Below are 23,322 nucleotides of genomic sequence, written 5' to 3'. Positions count from 1 at the left end.
TTTATAGATAAAATTAATCTATTATTAATTGTGGTGCTTCATTTTGAATATATAATTTCATGATAGACTCTAATTAATATAATATGGTGAGTCCAACCAGTGACAAGGAAAATATGTTCTAAAAACAAACTTCTTATGTTCATACTCTAGCGGTTGGGGGCTGTCCAGTGTCCTAAAAGAAAAGAAGATGTACACACGCACACACTTCTTGCATGGGTTTCCATTATCATTTCTTACGTAATTAAAAATAGATCCACTTGCCTAATTTATTCATATTTTAATATTTTTAAAAATATAAAAGACAAAAAATTTTAATGTAAGTCTTGAATTTTTACTTTTTTAAAAAAAAAAATGAAAATGATGAAATAACTATTTATATCATTACATGATTTATCATATCTCCCTCAATTAAAAAAATATATATATAATTCCTTTTTTTCAAAAGAATTTTTCACTTAAATAAAATTTATCAACTCCTATTTTATTTAAATTTAAATTTAAATTTCGATTTTAAATCTGAAAAACAAAAGGTTGAAGGCCCAAACGTGTGAAATTCGTCTATGCTATTTTTGAAATTGAAGTTAACTTCGATTAGACAATGCAACAATGTGAAAGAATTATTTGGAGAAAATGATAAAATCTTCAATATCAGCCTCCATTATAGATTTATTTCACACTCCAATCCATTGATAAGAGCTTGTGAATCAAAATCCTAGCCGTCCGATAGAGACACACAACATGGGCATTCCAAACCGTGCCACATGGGTGGTTTTCAGGACACGTGCCGTCTCTACTTCTAACTTTAAACCTCATTAAAATCCAAAACCTCTTTATGCCCGCTGCTAAAACCTACAACCACCACCGCCTCTCTACTTAAGTGCATCCCCAACCACTTTCGTTTAAAACCTTCCATCTCCATCTCCACCGTTGATGTAGAACATGGTGGGCTCTTCTCTTACATAGACTAACGTTACTCCAGTGTTAAAAGCGTGAACTTTCTTGAAAGCTTTGGTATTGGGAAGCTTTAATTTCTGTCTAGTTCTGAAATTTTTAAGCAGAAAAAGAGCTTGGAGGATCAATATCAGGAAATGGGTTGCCACTCATTATTTCTGTTTAGTGTTTTCTTGATCATTTTTTTGAGTTTTTGTGTTTTTAGAGTTGTGGATGGGGCTGGAGCTGGAGCTGGTGTTAGTGAGGAGTGTAGGACTGACTTTCAGAAGGTGATGCCCTGCCTGACATATGCAACAGGGAAAGCGAATACACCTACAAAAGATTGTTGTAGTGAAGTGAAGGATTTGAAGGACAGTGACCCAAAATGCTTATGTTACATCATACAACAGACCCGTAATGGTAGTGAGCAGATCAAGAGCTTGGGTATCCAACAGGATAGGTTGCTTCAGCTACCTTCTGCTTGCCAGCTCCAAAATGCCAGTGTTAGCTTTTGCCCTAGTGAGTTAATCTTGTCTCTCCCTCTGCGAACACTCCTTATATATATGCTATGCAAACAAGATTGCACTTCGCTTCATTATTTTCTCTATTTAATACGATTATATGTTCAAATTCTATATTTCCTTCGTTAATCCTATTTAATAGGATTCGAACTCGAGCTACTTGAGACTTGTTTTACTTTTAACTACTCAAATGATGATCATCATTATTGATGGTTACGGGAAACCTGGATAAGGTTCTGTTTGATCTGCGCGCTGCACTGTTGGCAAGAAGCCAGTCAAGGATTAAATGTGCAGCTCTAATTTAAGGCAGATCTCCATTTTTTTTCTTTTCCTTCTTCTGAATACAAGAGCAAAAACTTCTTTAGACTTGTTTCAACATTTATTTTATACGTGGATTCCATTGTATATATAGTCTTGAATCATAATCGATCGGACCTGTACAAGAATTTCCCAAGAGCAGAAAGACATTCCAAACCCTCAAGGCTAAAATCCTGTAGAAATAAATTGCTAATTTCTTACCAATGCCGACTATGATCTCTAGGAGCCAAGGCTTTAGAAATTCCGGTGAACAGGGTGTTTTATTTATTTATTTATTTACGGGAGGTATAAAGTTTTAGGATTCAGAAATTATATCACGACATAGTTTTAAGGACTGAATCCTCCCTGTATAGATAAAAGAAACTTGAAAAGAAAGCTTTGATTCTTTTAATTTGTTGCGTATAATAATAATTATTATTATTATTTTAATTTTCACACGACAAATTTGTATGTAAACCAATGGCTTTCCCACCGAAGAGTTAGTTATTCTGACGTAATTTCTATGTTTATATTGAATGTACAGAGCTTCTTGGCCTCTCTCCTAGCTCCCCAGATGCTGCTATTTTCACAAATATTACAGCAACAACTATCCCCACTACTCCCACCGGAGGAGCATCAGCATCGGAGAAATCTGACGCCTCCATTATGACCATGCATAGACCTGATCACCTTTTTGGTCCTGTGGCTATTGCTATGGCCATTTTTATCTACACTTTCTCCACTGATCAATCTACGTTTATGTTCTAAACCTGAGAACATCCATGGAAGGCCACAACATTTGGGGAATGGTGAAAACTGAAGAGTGAAGCTTATTTCTTTCTTTTTCCGTTTTGTTGTTTTCTTCTCAACATTCCCAGAATTTCATTTGAGCTTAAACGCATTTCATTGTAATCTTAACTTTTGCATCTTCTCTATCATGTGTTTTGGTATCCAAGGCCATTATCTCCAAAGCTCTCACCTTAATTCTCAAATTTATGTTGCTGGTTACCGTCCCATGCTAGCCATAAGGTCTAGCCTTTTAACACCGAAATAAAAATTATTAAGCTCCGTTTATATGAAGAGATGACCATATAATTCTTAAAAATCTAGTGACATTTGATTTAACATTGTTATATATATATATATATATTTAAAATAAACAATTTAAAAATATTCTTCGAAACATAATAAAGGAAAATGGGAAATTTCTATCTTTACTCATTGAATTAATTTATATATATCTATTATTTGTTAATTAGTAATCAAAAGTGTAGAAAAGTTTATAATTCGACTCCAAGGTTTTAAGAATTTAGCCAAATATGAACCAAAACTAAAATCCCAACTGAATTGCTTTTGATAAAAAATAGACATACCCAGTTCATTTTCCTGCATCCTTTTCCTTGCACGTTAATGCTTCGCAAGATACATCCATATAAAAGTGTGATGGAACATGAGTTCCACGACAGAACTTGAAAACCAAGTATACATTATATGTAATATGCCAATCTCATCTATCTTATCAAAGAATCCAGATAATGTCCATGTAAATTCAAATATAAATAATATCAAATAAATGGAAATAAAAACAGAGAATTAGAGGTGTTATCAAGTTCAAACTTCCTTGTTCAGGACACCTAAAAGAAATTTCTTACCTATCCAATTAGCTGGATATGCTGTTTCTATCAACATCTTTTTCCATGTTGAACTCCCAAGGCCCAATGAGGGAGATGTGAAATAGATAACTTTGTTTCAGTCTCTTTCAGAGAAACAGCTTCAGCTAAGCTCTTAGACATTTTCTTCGTGAAATCATTAGAAATTGAAATAGAATTTTGTTCACCATCTCCAATCGCTAAAGTAGGCACCAGGCTTGTTTGCTGCTGCTGCTGTCTTGACTTCCTTGCCTGTATTGCTTTCTGTCTCTCTTCATAAAAATGAAAATCATCTAGGATGGACGAATGACTTTCATAGTTATTAAATATTTTTAACATTTCAACACCACGTTCCAGTTCCACCTGTAATAAAATAATATTTATAAGAAATATAACACAACTGACAATAGATGAAGCTGAACTAAAACAAAAGATTGTGCCCAAAGCAGGCTTCACTTTCAAGAACCAAGGAACACAAAACCTCACATACATACGCAGTTATATTTTGCATGCATTCATCATTTAATACAGTCAATCAATAAAATGTATGCAGTAAAGATCCATCCATCCACAATCCACAAATTAGTCATATTGAGTCGAAGCTTGGGAAGAGTAATGAAAATTAGGCATTGATACAAATGTGCAGCAACCTGACTTGAAGGGACGAGCTAGGAGGATCTGGATCACTTATTCCAGAAGGCACAAGAAGGTTCTAGAAGGTTCCGAGTCAATTGGCAAGCTAAGTTCAAATCAGTTGGAGGAATTCTCAGAAGGGCAGGTAACCACAGCAACAGAATCAGCTATATAGAAAGAAGAATTAAGAAGAGGAAAGCATGAAAACAGTTCATTAAGTTTGTTATTGTAATTCTAGCTATTCTTTAGCTTGGGGGCTGAGTGTGAATCCGTGAGAGGGATTCCTCTTTGCTGTAATTGTTGATTTGTTGTTCTTTGTTGAATCTTCTTGAGAAAATAATATAAGTTGAACTCTTCTCTTTTCCTTCAGTTCTTCCTTGTGAATTCACTTAGATTGTTCTCTGCATTTAGAATAGGATTCCTTACTCTATCAGACATGGAACTCTTACATTTACTTTGTGCATGACAAGGTTAAGTAATCAACTTTCAAGGTAAGTAATAAAGCAGGGAAGATAATTAACAAGCAAAGGAATGGTTTTTTGTACTACAGCCTTATGTATAAGAGTGTTGAAAAATGAAGCTAATAATGTCTAAGTCCCATATGTGACTTGAAATATCTGGCAATTAATTCACAGGCATTAGATAATAACCACTACAGCCAGTTGACAGGAAGTTGATAAAAGTCAGCGAGTGACCTCATGCAAATGGAACTTTGCTTATTGGCAAGTAAATCACCATATTGTTACCACTATCAACAAAAAAAATTGGAGAATGTTGATGAAACCAAATTAAGTCCTACCTCTTGAGTATCTCTACTGTTAGTTACTGGCTTGTTGTCATTATTTTCAAGTGCAATATGACGAAACTGACTGTTAGGAACATCTTTAATAATGCACCACTTGACAGAAAACTGTCCAGACCACTTATCCTGTTGCCAGTAATCCACACTCTTGTCAAAGTCCACAGGCCCAACCATCTCAGCCACTCCACAAAACTGGGCACTAGCATTCACCTGTATATAATTATGCAATATAAAAAAGAAAAAAGTTGGCAGTTCAATGTTTTGCTTTATCATAAAGTATAGTCAACTAAAAGAAGCTAGGCAATGCAAGAGTGCAAGTATCTGTTAATAGCTGGCTAGAGAACTCAACTTGACAAACATATTCTGGCAATAGCCAAATAAAGAGAGAAAAAAAAAAAAAAAAAAAAAAAAAACATAACTCTGGGATATTTTTTGCTTTCATAGAGCAATTATAAACGAAAAGTAAACATAAAAGTTGATGAGTGAAAAAAAAAAAATACATGCAAAGATGCATTAAGTTGGCTGCAAGTGTCTTTACCGCCACCAACCAACCATGAGTGTAAGAACCAAGATGCATAACCTAAGAAAAGTAGTTAAATCACTGACCTTTGCCAAATAAGAAAGGGATCATATTTCCCTAGATTTTTTCCAACTAAATATCTACCCCATCTCCCACTTCGGCCTTTCTTAAACTACATTTCCCATACACTCTCTTGACTTTCAATGTTCCTAGCAGCTTATTCATTTATTCCCAATTGGATTAATATGGATATATCTGATCATAAAACCATCAGTGCATGGAGATTGGGTAAATTACCGAAAACAACAGAAAAACTGGAATTGTCCCATGTTTCTCCTTTGCCTCATGATAAGCAGTATCTAATTTCTTGTTGCCATTCAGGGTACTTGCCCAAACACCATATTTTATGCTCTTATGAACATTATCTTCACTGTAAGATTTGATAACAAAGAACTTTGCATCCTTGTAGTCAGTGACAAAATCCAGGCAGTTATATGACTCATTATAAACATCAGAAACTGCATTCCTGTAATTATCAGTCAAAGATCCATTTGGTGCCATCTGACTTCTTGGCTTAAATGCTCTAGGTCCTTTATTTCGTTCACCTAATGTATCAAGCGCAACATTACAACTGTATGAGAAGTCAATGCACCTTCTCCCTTGTATTGCTTCATGAAGCGTGGGCCAGCTCTGACCGTTCATTCCAAACATAGAAGAGGAAACGTCATAACCAGAGTTTGGATTAGTTTGACCTTGAGGATAGCTTTTATAGCTGGGGCCTAAATGAGATCCAAACCCATAAAATGATTCTTTTTGTTGAGAAGCCTGAATAAATTTTTATTGTTAGATGATAAACTAAAACTTGATAATACTAATAAATAGGCCTCACAGATCTCATATGAATGCTACTTTTCCATTTAATAAAGAAATAGTGAACATTAAAAGTGAAAATTATATTCACGGATTAGAAGACTGACCATTCCAAAATGATTTGGAGAAAAACCTAGTGAAACAATTGTTTTTGGAACAGCTGTTGATGATGATAAATGCACCAAAGAACCCATCCCATTCCCAGGTTTTGACCAATCTGACCACAACCCACTGTTTTCAAACCCATCATATCCTTGCTGCAAAAGCTTAAAGCCTTCGGAATCTCCTGAAAAATTACTTCCCCTTCCAAAAGATCCCATTGCAGGCAAATAACCTGGTTGAGGCCCAACTCTGTTGCCATCTCCTTGGGGATTAATGCTAACTGGCAAATTAGCAGAAGAAACTGGGGTTTTTAAAGCAATGTTTGGTGTCATGAATTGTTGGTAGAAAGGTGGATCTGAGTTTGGTAAATCTTGGACGTTGTATAGCTGACCATGACAATTTATAGGAGGGGGTGTTGTTGTGGATGAGGAAAATGACCTTTGTGGCATTTCAGGAGTGTAACCATGGCCATGAAATGGAAGTGATGAAGGGTCTTTGTAGATACCCTTATAAAAGACGGAAAAGAGACAAATAAATCAGAGTAGAACTTAGAAGAACTCAGATATGGGAACATAACAGATAATGGAAAAGTGAAGGCAAATAAAAATTCTTACATAAGAACTATTTTCCAAGCCTTCAGCATTAACATCTGGAAGACATGTACCCCATGTGCCAACCATATTTCCATTACCTGACAAAAACGTAACAAGGCCATTTTTTGATGTGTTACAAACTTTTGTGATCCAAGGATATCCCAAATCATCTTAGTAAGAATAACCCCATGCAGCTCCCTGAGTAGATCACTTCTCAATAAATACGATTCTTACCACTTAACATTTATTTGGAAACACATGCTGACATTTAAAAAGGGAGAGTGGGTAATCATAAGATTCTGAGCAGATCATACACACAAATGAATGAAGACTCAGTCAAAAATCGAATATCACTAAAACAAGCAACGAAAAGAGACAGTACTATGAAATTTGCTATTTCAAAAGTTTCTAGGCTGTTATACCTGAAACAAGAATGCTTTTATATGATCAATACATTAATTAGGTCTAAAATTCAGCTGAGATAAATGAGAGTAAGTTTTGATGAGTCAAAACTAATATAGCATGGAAATATCGAGCAAGATTCTGAAGTTCTATGTTTAAAAATATCTATGAGCATAGATGACAACACATAAATGGACAAAAGCCCATCATATTCATCTCATCTTAAATAGACAGCGGACATTAACTTACGTTTACATTTTTCACCCATCCAATGGCAGAAATAAACTTTGCATATTAACAGGCAACAAGAACACAAAATATCATTTCTTCAACTTACTTACCGATAAATTTAAGGAACTAACCTCCATTGTAGACTGACTGTGTCTGAGAGGGACAAGCATTTGGTGAAGCATCAACGCTCAAGGAACCAACAGCAATAGCAGGCCGTGAAGAATCAATCACATTTTCATCTAGGGCCAGAGAACGCTAACAAAAGAATTCAAAAGACTTGTCACACCAACACAATAACCTCATAAAAAAAAGAAAAGGAAACTATATATGAAAAGACTAGAATTACCTGATCCTTCGACATGTTTGGACCAGTAGATTTCTTGTATTGATAATAAAAATGCTAAAAGCTCCAGCAGTACCTACAAACTTAACATCTCAAGATACTGAAAAACATAAATTACACATCCAGCAAAGCAAACAAAGAACCCAGAAAAATAAATTGTCAAAGAAGCGTAGATTACAAATTGCACATGAAAGGGACTAATGCAGAATTTCCATGATCTTTTTCCCTATATTTTTTCCTTGATCATGGATATCAATATAATCAAAGCTAAAAAAACAATAAAATACAATTTCTTAATGATAAAAACAGACCCTTTTGATCGTTTGGAATTCTTCAAAATTTCAGGAATAATAACGTCACTTCTGAATTAACAAACACTGAACAAAATAAAGAAAATTAATTGCAAAACAAACAAGGCACTATAAACATATATAAGGAATACCAGTAGAGCTTAAGCGATCATAAAGTGTAATAGGCGGCAGCAGACATGCAAGAAAAGAAGAAGAAGGAAGGTGAGGCTTAGGAGAGAGTTATTTAAAGGCGATTACGGTACATTGTCCGTTTGGCAGGAAGAAAGAAAAAGGAGGAGAGGTTCACGGTATAGAATCGATAGAAATTGAGAGAAGAATCTTATGCTGCTCGCATTTTGGGATAGATATTCGAAGTGATGAGAAGCGCCGCGCCATATGCAAACGTAACTGCAACTTCAGACTTCGCTGCCCAGTTAGCTCAACCATACTCGACCATCTGCTCGCCGATGGTGTCTTCACTCTGCTCTCGAGTGGCTGGGGTTAAAGATGAGATTTTCTTCCTTTTACTATCATCATCGATTTATAATTTTTAATATTATTTTAATATTTTGAATATATATTATTTCTCATAAAATTCAAAGAGACATGCGATTAACTTTTTTTTTTATCTGTAATTTTATCATTGCATAAAAGCCCAAGTATAATATAAATATAAGGCTTGAAGCCTGATTTTACAATAGAAGACCCAACCCAAAGTACAGGCTCAGTAATAGAAGCCCAAAGACCCTTCCTCACCAAAGACCCAGCTCTACATTCAAGCAGAGAGCCAAGAAGCTTGCTCAACGCCGCCTCTTCAATAGAACCAAAGCCACCCATCAGAGGTATATGCAAAGCTTGAAAAAATAAGCAGGCCAAGAAGAAACTCCCATCATCTCTATAAAAGCCACTGAACTTCCATCACTTTCGACTTGGGAAAGAGGAAAACAGGGGTCATGGCCTTTTAACCATGAAGTACCAGTGACTTGCTTGTATTTTTGAACGCCAGCTCTTAATCTTTGATATCATCTTCCTTGAATCTACCCCAATCCGATGACCTGCACCAAAGCTATCACACCACAGCAAACACAGATCAAAGAAACAACAGTCCCTCCGTAAATAAGCACAAGATCTGCAAAATCACTCAAATCAGAAGGATATCTACACCCACAACTAAAGAATAGGGAGGGAGCTAAGCTTATACTCTGGCCAGGTAAGGGCTCCTTCTATCCCGAAGGGCAAGGGAGTAGGGGAGAAAACTCTGGAAAAGTTCTCCCCTACTCACCAGTGAAGTATGTATACCAAGATAAGCCGGGAGCCCTTACCACTCATAGAATGAACTCATGCTATGCCTCTTCCCTATCCATAGGTACTCTCTGGCTGTGCCCTTTTGTTCATTATACAAGTGATAATGGGACCGTCGCACCTTAATGTCAAAACAAAGATATTTCTGATACACAGGATCCTCTTAAAGAGGCAAGTGTAGAGCATACGTATCTCTGATTATAAGAGTATGATACACATTCAAAGATTTTCAGAGAGAAGGAGAAGAGTTTAGAAAGCCATAGAAGAGAACTTCAGAGAATATTATTGAAAGAAAAACTGAGTCTGAACATAACTGAAGAGAGCAACTCCTTATATAGGCGATGAGGCTCTTAACATTACAGGCAACCGGTTAGAAACTGGCTACCGACACTCTTAAAGCAACATAAAGAAAAGCAAAATAAAGACAGATACATTATTACATTATTGACTGTCAAACTTTTTAACTTTTATCATGGAGTGGCAGACAGATTAAGGGTGTCAAAGTCAGAGTCATCAGAGTCGATTCCAAAAAAGTCGTTTGGCCACCGCTTGCACGTGAGATGGTGGGTCAGCACTTTGAATGGCATCTCGTGACTCTGTGTCCATTGGATCCTGGGAATCTTGCCACATAGGATGGGTCCAGTCAATGGGCTCATCAGTGAGAGACCGGATGGGACCAAGTGATGTACAATTCACATGGGGAGGCACCAGGCAATAATAGCTGTTGATTTCACAGAGGTACTCAGCTAGTTGCTTTCTCAAGGGTCCCATGGCATCTTTGTCAATAATTGACCCTTCGTAAGTCCTCCACTCATATTCGTGATTCGGGTCCAGAGGAGTCCATCTGCCTTCTAGAGAAAGGCTGTGAAAAATGAACAAGGTTACGATGTTGAGCAAAGAATGGGCCTCGCTTTCTATTCCATGGGTGTCTATGATGCATTTCAGTCAGAGCGCCATGCCGAAATGGGCTTGAACCATTCTAGAAACTCGATGGGAGAGTCCTGTTAGTATTGTTCATAACATACCGATCTGGGGCCATGAGCGAGAATTCCAGTGTGGAATAGAGTGTAACCATGCACCGAGGAGCCATAATTCTTCTAGGATGAGTTCTCTCACGGGTTGGATCTTCAAACAGTGAGGAAAGAGTTGTCGTGATAAAGACAATGAGGAGGGAGTAAGCCCCTGAGGGTGTTTCTTGCTCTCAGGTAGTGAAACATATGATCTCTTGCGAACTTAGCCATCTTTGTGATAGTGGTTGGGTGAGCATCCAGAGGAAAACTGCAGATTAGTAACCAGGAAATTGTGCATTGGAGAAGGAGTATGTGGAGAGGAAGAGGATGATGCCATAAGGATCAAAGGAAGTGTGGAGAAAGACTGAATCAGGTGGAGGTTTTTGGGCCTGGATAGGAGGTCAGGAACCAAGTTGTGTTTTCCTTTGATATGCTGAACTGAGAATTTATACTTGGCGAACCAGTCCTTAAGCCTCAGTAATTGTGGTTCAGGAAGAGACTTGTTTTTGAAGTCTAGAACCTTTGGGAAGGATGAGCTGTCCATAACCACAGTGAAATGGTGGCCAATCAGATGAAATTCGAATCTCTTTATCCCATTTTTGACAGCTAATATCTCTTTATAGACTGAATGATAATGTTTCTGAGGTTCTGGGAACTCTCCACTAGCATGTCCGCATATATGCTTTTCTCCTTGAATTTCTTCGATGAGGACTGCACCCCAGTGGGTGTCACTAGCATCAGTCTGAAGGATGCGGTGTCCAATGCTGGGAATCTTTAGTGGTGGCGGGTTTAAAGCCACTTCTTTTAATTTTTTGACTGCACATGTCTGTTCTTCCCTCCATGGTGGGGAATCCTTTTTAAGCATCTTTGACAGCTGGCAAGTGTGGGCGGCCACATGCGGGATAAACTTCCTGATGTAATTGATAATACCAAGGAACTGTTGTATTTGTTTTACTGTCAAGTCCTTATCAGGAAACTTCAGTAATTCTTCTGCAATGTGAGGTCCCGGTTGGTATTTTCCATCCTTGAATCTCATTCCAAGGAAGTCGATATCAGTTTGGGCCAGTGAGCTCTTCTTTTCTGATAGCATAATTCCATAGGAATCCACCAATTGTTGGAATGTGGAGAGGAGTGCCCTATGGGTTGTAACATCTTTGGAGAAAAGAAGGATATCGTCTATATAAATAAGAGCACTATGCAGTATGGGCTCGAATATCCTTGTCATGGCCTTTTGGAAAACTGATGGGGCCGTCTTAAGGCCGAATGGAAGGACTGTCCATTGGTATTGGGCTGTAGGAATGCGTATGCGCCTTGGGCCTATCGAGAGGATTAATACCCAATTGCCAAAAACCGGCTTTAAGGTCAAACTTGGAGAAAATATAGGCTTCGTGTAGTTGAGTGAACAAGGCTTCAGGCTTTGGTAATGGGAACTTATCATCTTGGAGGAAATGATTCAGAGGCTTGTAATCTATGACAAGCCTTTTCTTCCCTCTTAGTCGTTCCGATCTTTTTTCAACATAAAAGGCCTGGCAGGCCCATTGGGAGGAAGTGGGTTCTATGAGGCCTTGTTGGAGAAGCTGTCTGCACTCTTCTTGGGCTAAAGCCAAGTCTGTAGGATTCATTCCCGGGTGTGATGCCTTTGTCGGATTGATATCTTCATTGAGTTTGAATGGAAGACTGACAAAGAATTCCGGGTTTTTCCATAGGGGATGGTGATGGTAAAAATGTGCATGGGAGTCAGCACAGGACCTTAAAAGGAGCTCCTTGTGCTCTTGGAATTCAGCTGAGGCATCAGCCAGAGAATATAACCTTGGGACAGAAGTAAATGGCTGAAAATTTCTCTTATATTTCAATCCTGTGGGGAGGATCTTCAAATGCTTCGCCTGTTGATACAAGTCAAAGCCTATCAGCAAATCCTTGTCAGGAAGATCCGACCCGATGACCTTAGTCCAAAGGATACAAGTGGGGAAGAACTGGATTCCAATTGGGTGCTTAGTGATAAGGCTAGTTTTGAAAACATTTCCATCTGCAGCCTTAAAGTATTCTTCATGAGGGACCCAGTATTCTGAGGGTAAGATGGCTGGGTTCATCATACTTTTGTGAGCCCCGGTATCCAGGAAGCCAATGACACTAATGGGCCGTTCATACTTACTGGGAAGAATATGAATCGGGACTAAAGGAATTGGAATAGTGTCTGGGCCATAAGTGGATTGGGAAGATTGGATATGTTGGGCCAGGTAAGACGGGTAATGGGCTTCAGTATCCGAACTGGATTCTTCTGAAGTGATTGAGTAATCTTCTTCTGTTCCAGTGTCCATTCCAAGGGCAAAGACTGTATCTTCATCGGGCTCATCCTGTTCAGAGAACAAGGATTCGACATCATCATGCTCCAGGGAGATGTGAGAAGCCTGTTGTATGTGTTGTAATAGCTTAACTGCCTTATTGGGGTTCTTAGGGCAGTTCTTGGCATAGTGGCCTCGGTTGCCACAGATATAGCATCTGTCAGACTTCTTTGTACCCGTCCTTTTCTTTCGGAAGTATCTTACTGACCTTCTTCCTTTCTTTTGCTTGAAAGGGGGTTTGAATCCAGAGGGATGCTTCTTGTAATGTGCTTTCTTCTTTGGTTTGCATTCACAGTTCTTTTCCTTGCATTTAATGGCAAGGTGAGACTTCTGGCATACATTCTTCAAAGCTTTGCTGTTGTCAATGATATCTTTGAACAACTTCTGTTGTTCACACATTTTGTCAAGACAGGCCAGAGTCATTTGATGAATTTCCCCTATAGTGATAGCATTCATTGCTCTTCTGGTAGCAGCAATACTTCTGTGGAGTTCTGGTTGTAATGCTTCTGGCAATGAGGCAATGTAGGTATGCCTGAGGTTGACATCATTATATCCATTAAGCAGATAATAGCGTTGAGTCATGCGCTGGTAGTGTCTCTCAATGTCTGATCTTTTTAAAGAACAGCAGCGCATATCAAAGAACTCTTGTCTTAACTGCTTGCTGTATAAAGATGCATCTCCGAGAAACTCAGCAAAGAGAGCGTTGATTGCTTGTAAGGGAGTCAGGTGGCAAAATTGGGCTTTCTGATATTCTCCAATGGAGGAAAACCAATCTTGCAATGTGCCAACAGTTCGAGAGATGAATTCTCTGAGTATAGTGTGGGAGTCAGCACCTTCCCGGAGCATTTGAACATCAAGCCAAGCTTTAAATTCTGCAAGGCGATCTCTCCACCTTGATGGGGGAACATCATCTAAGGTGAACCATGGGCCTGAACTGGGCCTGGGCTGTTGTGGAGCGCCTGGTAGTCCAAAGTCTAGAATTGGTTCATCATCTGGGATTTCAACATGGGGGTCTTGGGGAGGTCCTGTAGGGCCTGTAGTGCCACTGGTAGAATCTGTGGTTGGTGAAGGACCTGTTTGGGAGGCTGTTGGCTGAGGATCAGCCATGAGCAGTGTCGTGATATCCATTCGTCCGTCCTCACTGTCATCAGACAAGTCATCAGAAGAATCTTCTTCTGGTTCTGGCTCAGAGGGTATGGACACCATATGCTGAGGAGGAGGATCAGGATACATTTTGTCCTTCCCTTTATCAATCTTTCTTTTTGGAGGATGGGATTCTTCTGAGGAAGATGGACTCTTTTGTTCATATCTGGCAGGTGTTGGAGCAGGTTTGAACAAAGGAGACGGGTGATATGTTGGAGGTGGTTCATATGAATAGTTAAAAGGTCCAAAAGGGGAGTAAGCAGGTTCAGGAGTAGGAAGAAAAGGATTAGGAGTTGTTTGAGCAGAGAAAGGGCTGAATGGGCTGTAAGAGACCGGAGCTTCTGTGGGCTTATGTAAGTCTGCCTCAACTTGGGCCAACTGTTTTTTCAGCCTTCTTATCTCCTGTTCCTTTTGGTTGAATTCTGCACCAAATCTCCGTTGTTGGATCAAAGCCTTCAGATCTCTATCAAGCTGGGTAATTCTGCTTTGTAAGTCCTTGTACATGTTTTGGGCAAAAGCAGTGAAGGAGTCAATCTTTTGATCAACATGCTGAGTCCTGGTGAGGACCTGGTCAATCTTGGAATCAATACGTTGTAGTGCCTTATTCTGGACAGCAGCATTCTTGGTTTGCCAGTTCAAAACTTCTTCAGCTTGAGTGATCGGGGTTGTCTGACCTTCACTATCAACCTTAGTTGAGTGAATGAAAGGCCTGGTGGAGATTTTAGTCTGCTGGTCAGTCTGTTGTGCTAATGGAGGAAAATCTGCTTCATAAGAGGTAGGTGAGAACATCATACAGGGTTGTACCAGAGGAAGTGCAGGAGGAGGGGAAGAAACTGGTTTAAGAGGGGGTAGTTTCTTTTCTTCCTTTCTGATGATCTCAAGGGCAAGCTCATAGATGGGAAGAGGCTTCTTCTGCTTGGTTTCCTCATGGATACCAATCCATGGGCTACTATCTGGATAGTCTCTTCTGAGAACTCGTTGTGGCTTGCAAGAGGCTCTTCTTGTTTGTTTGGTGAGCTTCCTCCAATTTTTGTCAGACAGAGGATGATCATACTCATTTTCCCAGTAATTGTCACGACAGTCACAATCTTCGTCGCATGCTCCAGAACCTGGGAGATCCCAAGGGCAGTGACCATCTATTTTCTGAGGATAGATGTAATGATTGTCTGGTGTTACTGCTCCAATGGGATAGTCGTTTTGTTCCTTCTCTAATGGCTGGACCATCATGGTCTGGAATACAGGCAAGGATCCTGTAGAATGCCGTGGTGGCTGGAAGGAAGTTTGTACTGTTCCATCAGGATTCCGTCTGAAGGAAGATTCTGTGATCTGGATAGGCTGAGAGGTTGAATGAAGCCTTTCGTAATTGGTTAACCAATCCTTTGGGATGAGCTATTCAAGCTCATTTCTAGGCAGTTGCCTAGGTATCTGGACAATTGTTGGGGTGGTCTCAGTATCAGCCAATACAAGCAGAGCATCATTGGAAACAGATGGCTGTGAGAGATCTACAGCATGATCCTGCAATCTGTAGATAATTTGATGGTGTAAGGTGGCCATCATCGAAGAGGTCACCTGAGCGGCGCTAGTGAGTTGAACCTGAACTTTAAAGGCAGTGCTAAGATGTGGATCTCTTAGCGAGAGATTATAGTTTGGGAAGAATGTCAGCACCACCCTCCCAGCATGTAAGGTGGTGAGGCAGGTTCCTATAACCGCATGTTCATACTGCAAGAACCGTGTATCAAGGAGAGACACTCTGGCTGTAACTGGAAGCCCTCGTCTCCCATGTAGACTGAGGATAAGTCGAACAGCTCCAAAGTGAAGATGAGAAAACCCTTCTTGTCTCCATCTAGGAATGAGTTGAGGAGGGATTTCTAAAGTCACATATTGTTCAGCAGATGAACTTTGGAGAGAGCATTGATCCATCCTGGAGGCCTGAACATATTCTTTTGACAAAGATCTTCTAGATGAAATGAGAGATCTGATAGATCTGGTTAAAGATCCAGATCGTCTGTAGATGTTGTATGGACTGAGAAGAGGAAGGAGAGATTCTCCAACCTGAGCATCTTCAGGTAAAGTGGATATTTCTACGAGATTATCAATTCTGGAGGATAGTGTTCTTCGAAGTGGTGAAGAGAAAGAAAGAGAAGAGGTGAGGTTAACAATCTCAGAGGGAGAAGGGGTTTGTATATGAGTTTCAGAAACAGGGTTAGGTGTTTGGCAAACCATATTTGGTACGTGGCGTTGTGGCCAGAGATCGCTCTACCTTCTAGGAAGGAATTAAGCAGTTACTGGTTTCCAGCCGATATACCAAGGGCAGAAAACAGCGATACAAAGATTAAGAGAAAATACCAGAGTTGGAAAAGTTCTCCCCTACTCACCAGTAAAGTATGTATAATAGAGAGAAAACTCTCTCTCTAAAACCTTAGAGAGAGAATTCAATTATTTTTTAACAAAACTGAAATTTTTTGAGACATGCGATTAACTGTGGAATGTTTAAATGATTTATATAATTAAATTAATATTATTTTAAAAAATAAAAATATATTATATAAAAAATAATAAAAAATTATAAATTAAAAATATAAAAATATTTAATTTTAGAATAATAAATTCAATATCTAAAAAATAAATATATGAAAAAAATAAAAATTATAAATTAAGAAATTATTTTAATTTTTAATTTTATTATTATTATTATTTATTGAATTTTTATCTTTAAACACATTTATTATTATACTTATTAACATAAATAAATTTATTTTTAATAATATATGATTTTTTTAAATGTAATTATGTTGTAAAAATATTAAATTATTACATTTTTATGAATGAATATTTTAAAGAAAATAATTAATAATTATTTAATAAATAAAATTTTATTTAATTTCATAGATATATAATTATTCATAATTTTAATAAAAATTTAAGTTATATTTAACTAGTTAAGAATTTTTATTAAAAGGAAAGAATTTTAACATTAATAAAATTTTATAATATAATTTTAAAATATAAAATTAAAAATATTAAATTATAATATTAAAATAAAAATAAATAACCACGCAACATGTAGATAACAAGAATAGTTAAAATTGAAATTATACTAAAATTTAGTCATCTTATATTGATTTCATATTTTGACATAATTAAGAGAAGCAAATAGCAATGAACAACACAGAGGTTATTATATATATTTGGTATACAAATATCTTTTCTTTGTAAATATAAGCCTTATTTTTTAATAAATAAATAAATTATTTTATTATATTTAAAAAAATATTATTTTTTAATACTTTTAATATATTCAATAATTAGCCTGTACAGCGAGGTCCATGTACCTCATGCCGAATTATCAAACTATCCATCCGCAACCCAAGTTAACGAAACTACCCAAACGGTGAGCGGCATGCGGGATCTCATTTGAATAACTGTGTGTCCACATAATGAAATGAAAAAATTACTATTTAATTTATATATTTTAATAAATTTAATTATTTAATTTTTTATTTTAAAAATATATTATTTAATTATTATAATTTATTTTTATTAAATTATTTAAAAAATATTTAATTTAACTTATAAAAATTAATTTATAAGCATATAATGTTATAAATTAATTTAGATTTATGAGCATTTAAAATTTTAAACAGTTATATTTCTTATGAAAATATTTATAACTAGCTGATAAGCAGTTAATGTGTTTGGTAAAAGATAATTTATTAGTACATTTATTATTAAAATGATTAAAAGTGATATCTATAAAAAAAATTTAAAAATTAAATGAGAATAATATTGTAAAATATTTAATCAAACTAACTTATAAATAGATGTCTTATAAACACAAAAATTAAAAAGTTATCTCTTTTTTTTTTTTTCAACTTAAAAGCTTAAAAATTATTATAAACAAATAGCTTAGTCTATTTTTAAAACTTGTAAGCTAGTAAAACCAGCTTATAAGTTAACACCTTTTTAATCTCTCAATCAATTTTTTAATAACATAATATCAAACTATTATTTAATTTATTTATTTAGTAAAATTAATTAATTGGTCTTTGTATTTTAAAAAATATATTAATTAATTTATACAATTTAGTTCAGTTAAATATTTAGTTCTATAATTATTGTCACGACCCAACCTATGGGCCCGACCGGCATTAAGACCTAGGCCATCGTAAAGTCCCCGAGGCCTGTAATAAGCTAACTATTCATCAACCCAACTCTAAGGCCCATTTGAGCCTACTTTCAAGAATTCAACCGGATAGAGTCCGACTATAAAATGGACCATTCAACGGGAAGTTTTTGATTCGACCAACCTGTAAACACAATATATAATAAATTTGGAAGCTCAGCTCACCCTTCACATAATTAAAATGTCATAACTCAAATAGGAGCTTAGCTCCCTCATCCAATCCTATCATGCATACAGTTAATAATTTTACAGGTCCAACATAACTTTTATAATACAGGCTTAAAATAAAAATAAGTGTTTCTAACACATGCGAAGTCTAAAATTTAACTCAATCGTACAAAATACATTAAATACTATTAATAGACATGAGAAGAAGCAAAACAGGTTAGCCACAATAAATAATCCTCCTGTAGCCTGGAAAAATAGATGAACAGGAGTGAGCGTTCAACTTAGAGAGTAAAATACCAATTTTAATCATAATCTCTATAACTATCTAAAGCTAATGCACCATGTAGAGTGAAATGCAACATCGTCATAATTTTCATATCATAACAGCAAAAAGGCAATTTGGAGCACTCACACACCCAACATTGTCAAATAATACATATATGGGAGCTGATCCCCTATACAACCCTCTTAATGCAACCTCTGCCAGCAAGTGTCTCTCAAGCTGAACTTTCGCTTAATAAACCAAATGCGGGGTCTCAGCGAGTGTCTCTCAAGCCGTGTCTACCCGTCCTGTCCATATCCAATATCATACCACACACACGCGCACGTGCACGCACATACACTGCTCCAAATTACCACAAACAACATCCATGGCACTTCAACAATTATGCATGCAATATAAAATGTGTCTAGTATTTAACTACATAGATACATATTTATAAGTGATGCATGGGCATGCTTGAACATATAATAATATCGAAATTACAATTAAAATTAATATTTTACTCATAAACTTGAACCGAAGTCATTGAGGAGGCTGGGCGAAAGAGGAAGGCTGTCCCGGCTCATCTGGCAATTTTATTATAATTATTTAATATATTTGACTCAATACAAACTAAGAAAAGACCAAAGATATCCTAAGTCATGCCGAAAATCCGGCAGAATCTCTCATATACCTAGGACCTACGCAATCTGTAAAATTGTTCAAATAACACTTCTAAACTCAACCCATATCTCATCATCATTATATGGCCCCTCCTGGGCCCTCCAAACCAAGCAATAATCACAACATCAGACAACTCAATTATAAGACTTCAAAACTAATATTTTTCAAAAACTATCCAAACTAACTTTAAAATTTCTATAAACCTGCCCTATGATCCTTAACAATATTATAAGGCTATTACAATAGGAATCGTAATTTTCTTATCATCCACGAATATTTTATAAATTTTATTATAACTCAGTACAAAACAAAAATTGAGTAATGTAGAGTTCGAGTTTACCTATGCAAAATTTGACAACTGGAACGCTTCCAGAAAGTTTGAAAATGGTGGGGTAGCCTATAATTTTGACCAAGTTCTGAAATGGTTACAGCAGCTTATCTGCTCGGCCCGAAATTATAGATCCGGGCGACGATAGAATTTCTACGAAATAAAAGTACATACGCGAAGTCCACAATATCAGGTTTAGAATAAATATATATATATATATATATATATATATATATATATATATATATATATATATATATATATATAAATTATTTGAAAATTATGGATGTTACATTCTTCCCCCCTTATAGAAAATTTATCCTCGAATTTTACACAAGGCAGAACAATTACACATAGTTGCATATCAAACTTATGAGTACTTGCTGCGTATATCCCACTCTAACTTCCAAGTGCATTCCTCCATAGATTAACTCCTCCACAGGACTAACCATAGAGATTTGCCTTGACCAAAGTTGTCTCATCTGATAGTCTACTATGGCTACTAGTTACTCCTCAAATATCAAATTCTCATTTAACACCACTGTGTCTGGTCGCAGCACACGAGAAGGATCGGGAACATACTTTCTAAGCATGAAAATATGGAATACTAAGTGGACATGAGAAAAGTTTGGTGGCAATTTTAACAGATAGGCAACTGCTCCCACTCTGTCCATGATCTTAAAAGGTCCTATATAACGGAGTGCCAATTTGCCTTTTCTTTCCAAATCTCATAACCCTTTTCATAGGAAAAACCTTCAAGAACACGGTTACCCATTGCAAATTTTACATTTTTTCGCCTTGGATCTGCATGGATGGTTAAAAATTTTTATGTCTATCTGCCCCTGTCATAGTATGCCAGCTACCATCCTCCTTCTGAGTCTAAACCATCACATATGACTACTCGTTTACCCCTCTTTTTTTTTTTGGTCATCTTAGTACTTATTATAACTCTACTACTCTCGACTTGATATCTGATAACTTTAATCAACTTTGGCGCTTACCTTACTTTTATTACGTCCTAACGTGTCTCTTGGTGACTTTAGTCCTCATTCCTTTATTTCAATAATCTCTGTTTCCCAAAAATATGACTTATGTTCCTTACCCTATAGTATCCTATAAAATGCTTTCCTGTAGCACCTATCATATACATCTCGTTCGAAACCTTTACTTGTCCTATTACCTCAATGGTCAATACCTATAAATCTTCTCACTCCCATGATACTTCAAATTTTCAATCTCGTTTGTGTCATTACTAAGGTCCTTAGACCAGCTACTGTCCATCTTATGTAACTAGTTATGTAGAGCTCCATCCAATTGTCAAGCGTACCCTACACCACTTATTAATATTGGAAAGTGAACTGGGTCTCTTCTCTTATAGGACAAATATATTTGTATTCCCTGACAACCCAGTTAATGCAACTTTATCATTTCCCACTCCTTATCTGGAATGGAAATATCTAGACTTCTTCCTAAAGCTTCTTAGTATGTGGCCTACTTCTGACACATTGGCACTTAGATCGAGACATTGGCACTTAGATCGAGGCTCTACTACTCCTTTAATCTATCATCTCATAATAACTTGTTTCAAATATCTCTTAGTGTGTTCCTAACATACCTATTTCTTCTTATCCTCATCATTATAACTAGCTCTACAGAGCTTTGTTCCTATCCTTTAGATCTTATCCACTATCTTTTCTTATTTCTACTATCGTTGATATCTTTTCAACATGCTGTACTTATTCCTTAATCTTAGTCCTATCTCACCCTTACACCTTTTCCTTCAAGGATGTCCATCCCATCATCAACTTTAACTTTTTTTTTCTTAGTCTTATCTTGATTACTAATTCCATTACTTCAAGAATTCTAACTTTACGATTGACTCCTACCAGCACATTCTTCACATTACGTAACACTTGTAGTTACTGATGGATAGGAGCCCCATAAATTATAAGTTCTATTTGAACTAACACGGCTGTGGGAAATATGTGCCATGCTTTAATTCTGAACAAGATACTTCACGTGTTCATTCTCCTTAATATAATCACATATACTGTCCATAGCTTTCCAAACTTCAGCCTCAACTTTTCCCATTAGCAACAATTTCATTCGCTGTAACTCATTAGCAAATAGCACTTCCTCCAGCTTATAGTTCAAAAGGGTTGTAAGCCCTAGTAACTAGCTCGATTTAACTCCTATCACCTCTCTGATCATTCTTTCATACTTAACATTAGGTACACCATTATCATTAATTTCGCCTCAAAAGATTGAATACGTACTAACGCCCATCAAATTTTCAATTAATTGGGTCACTTTGACATGACTTCTCTTCTTAACATAATCTCCTAGAATCAAAATACGAGCAAATTTGAAAAGAAGGATAAATGTTCTCCCACCATTTATAATATATCATTGTTTGATAAACAAGATTTAGCTCATACGCCTTAGTCTTCCTTTTTAGTTTCATTATTTCTTTGTAATTATTGTGCGTTATTACAAGATATCAGTTGTATCTACCATTTGGTATACTGTTGTCCTGCCTGACATATCATCTTATAATTTACTATTTCCTTTTTACTTTCCATTTATCTTCCATACTTATAATTATTTGTCCAATGCTCCTTATACTTAGTTATATTCCAGAAGATAAAAGCACTTACAGATTCTTTCAGATCTACTCCAATCTTACCAACAATCACTCTTCTAATTCATGTACTTCTCAATATCTTATAATTACACCTATACCTATCTTGTCCTATTATGATCTTTACTCGCATTCTACTACATATTGTCATACTATTATTTATTTATTTATTATTACTCTTTATTTTTATTTTTATTTTTTTTTACATACTTATCTTATCGATCGCATCGAAAATATCTGTCTAACTCCAATTTTAAACTCTAGGTCTCACCATTCTAAATTTTAACATCAAGCCTCTGTGACATTATCTCTCATCTTGCATTTTTAAATCCCTTATGTTGACTTTTATCCAGCTTACTCCTACTGATCTTACTTCTTTATCTGACAATACAATTCAAGTTACCACAGCACGTTCAATAGCTACTACCTGCTTTGGTCGCACACCTCACCTAATTTCCATTATACTGTCAACAACCAAAAGGGTTCTTATGTCATTGCCCCATTATCCTATCTTGGGGATAGAAATAGATAAAGTCTAAATCCAGATCTTGTAACTCTAAGCTCTAGGTTCATGCACCTAACACTACATCAATTATGACCTGCTCTAGGTCTTGTACTTCCGGGTTCCATAACTTGCCAATGTCCTTCCTAATGCCATTCTTTTCTATGCTATCTATCCTTACTTTTTTGTTTATCTCATTTACCCTTCCTAGAACCACATTCACCTCCTCAATATCTTGGCTCTATTTTTCCTAATCTTATCCTAATATGTTTTTCCAGTTTATTCTTTAGCCAACTCTTTTTAATCTTACCCAAATCTGAACTTTCACTCTTCCATCCTTTAGCTCTATTTTATTTTTGAATTTGATTGTCATGTCAGAAACTTATACATTTACACTATCCCTATTACGTCATCTATACCTCAATGTTACTCATAATTGATCCTCTAATTACCCTAGCTAAACTTCTACTAGCATTCAGGCTATCTCTCTTACTACATTTGAACCGCACTCCATCTTTGTCTCTCTCTCTCTCTCTCTCTCTCTCTCTCTCTCTCTCTCTCTCTCTCTCTCTCT

At 36.4% G+C, this 23,322-nt stretch overlaps 2 protein-coding genes across 4 annotated transcripts; one reads left to right on the top strand and one right to left on the bottom strand.

Annotated features, from left to right (window-relative positions):
• The first annotated feature begins 885 nt into the window (after positions 1-885).
• On the top strand, positions 886-2,719 carry LOC110638167 (non-specific lipid transfer protein GPI-anchored 1). Its single transcript, XM_021788624.2, has 2 exons — positions 886-1,449; positions 2,293-2,719. Exons 1-2 carry the CDS (start codon positions 1,089-1,091, stop codon positions 2,514-2,516), a joined length of 585 nt encoding a protein of 194 aa, XP_021644316.2. The 5' UTR covers positions 886-1,088; the 3' UTR covers positions 2,517-2,719.
• A 498-nt stretch (positions 2,720-3,217) lies between these two features.
• Positions 3,218-8,729, bottom strand: LOC110638165 (YTH domain-containing protein ECT1). Of its 3 annotated transcripts, none has more exons than XM_021788623.2 (8): positions 8,442-8,728; positions 7,897-7,969; positions 7,682-7,805; positions 6,939-7,015; positions 6,330-6,830; positions 5,650-6,177; positions 4,830-5,042; positions 3,218-3,760 (listed from the first exon to the last, which is right to left on the bottom strand). In XM_021788623.2, exons 2-8 carry the CDS (start codon positions 7,909-7,911, stop codon positions 3,431-3,433), a joined length of 1,788 nt encoding a protein of 595 aa, XP_021644315.2. In that variant the 5' UTR covers positions 7,912-7,969; positions 8,442-8,728; the 3' UTR covers positions 3,218-3,430. The 3 variants fall into 3 exon arrangements, with proteins under 3 accessions (XP_021644315.2, XP_021644311.2, XP_058005575.1); XM_021788619.2 differs by having other exon boundaries at positions 8,336-8,727; XM_058149592.1 differs by lacking the exon at positions 3,218-3,760 and adding an exon at positions 4,048-4,431 and having other exon boundaries at positions 8,336-8,729.
• Between the last annotated feature and the right edge of the window lie 14,593 nt (positions 8,730-23,322).

Source organism: Hevea brasiliensis, chromosome 7, assembly GCF_030052815.1.
Source record: "Hevea brasiliensis isolate MT/VB/25A 57/8 chromosome 7, ASM3005281v1, whole genome shotgun sequence".
NCBI lineage: Eukaryota > Viridiplantae > Streptophyta > Magnoliopsida > Malpighiales > Euphorbiaceae > Hevea > Hevea brasiliensis.
This window is presented reverse-complemented; position numbering and strand designations above follow the sequence as displayed.

What these genes read in the sequence shown, in the direction of transcription:
- LOC110638167 (XM_021788624.2), top strand. Translation starts at nt 1,089, where the DNA reads ATGGGTTGCCACTCATTATTTCTGTTTAGTGTTTTCTTGATCATTTTT. An exon ending in CAGTGTTAGCTTTTGCCCTA is followed by an intron (nt 1,450 to 2,292) that starts GTGAGTTAATCT and finishes TTGAATGTACAG; the next exon opens with AGCTTCTTGGCCTCTCTCCT.
- LOC110638165 (XM_021788623.2), bottom strand. An exon ending in CAGTTTTTCTGTTGTTTTCG is followed by an intron (nt 5,043 to 5,649) that starts GTAATTTACCCA and finishes AATTATATACAG; the next exon opens with GTGAATGCTAGTGCCCAGTT. An exon ending in ACAGTAGAGATACTCAAGAG is followed by an intron (nt 3,761 to 4,829) that starts GTAGGACTTAAT and finishes ATTTTATTACAG; the next exon opens with GTGGAACTGGAACGTGGTGT.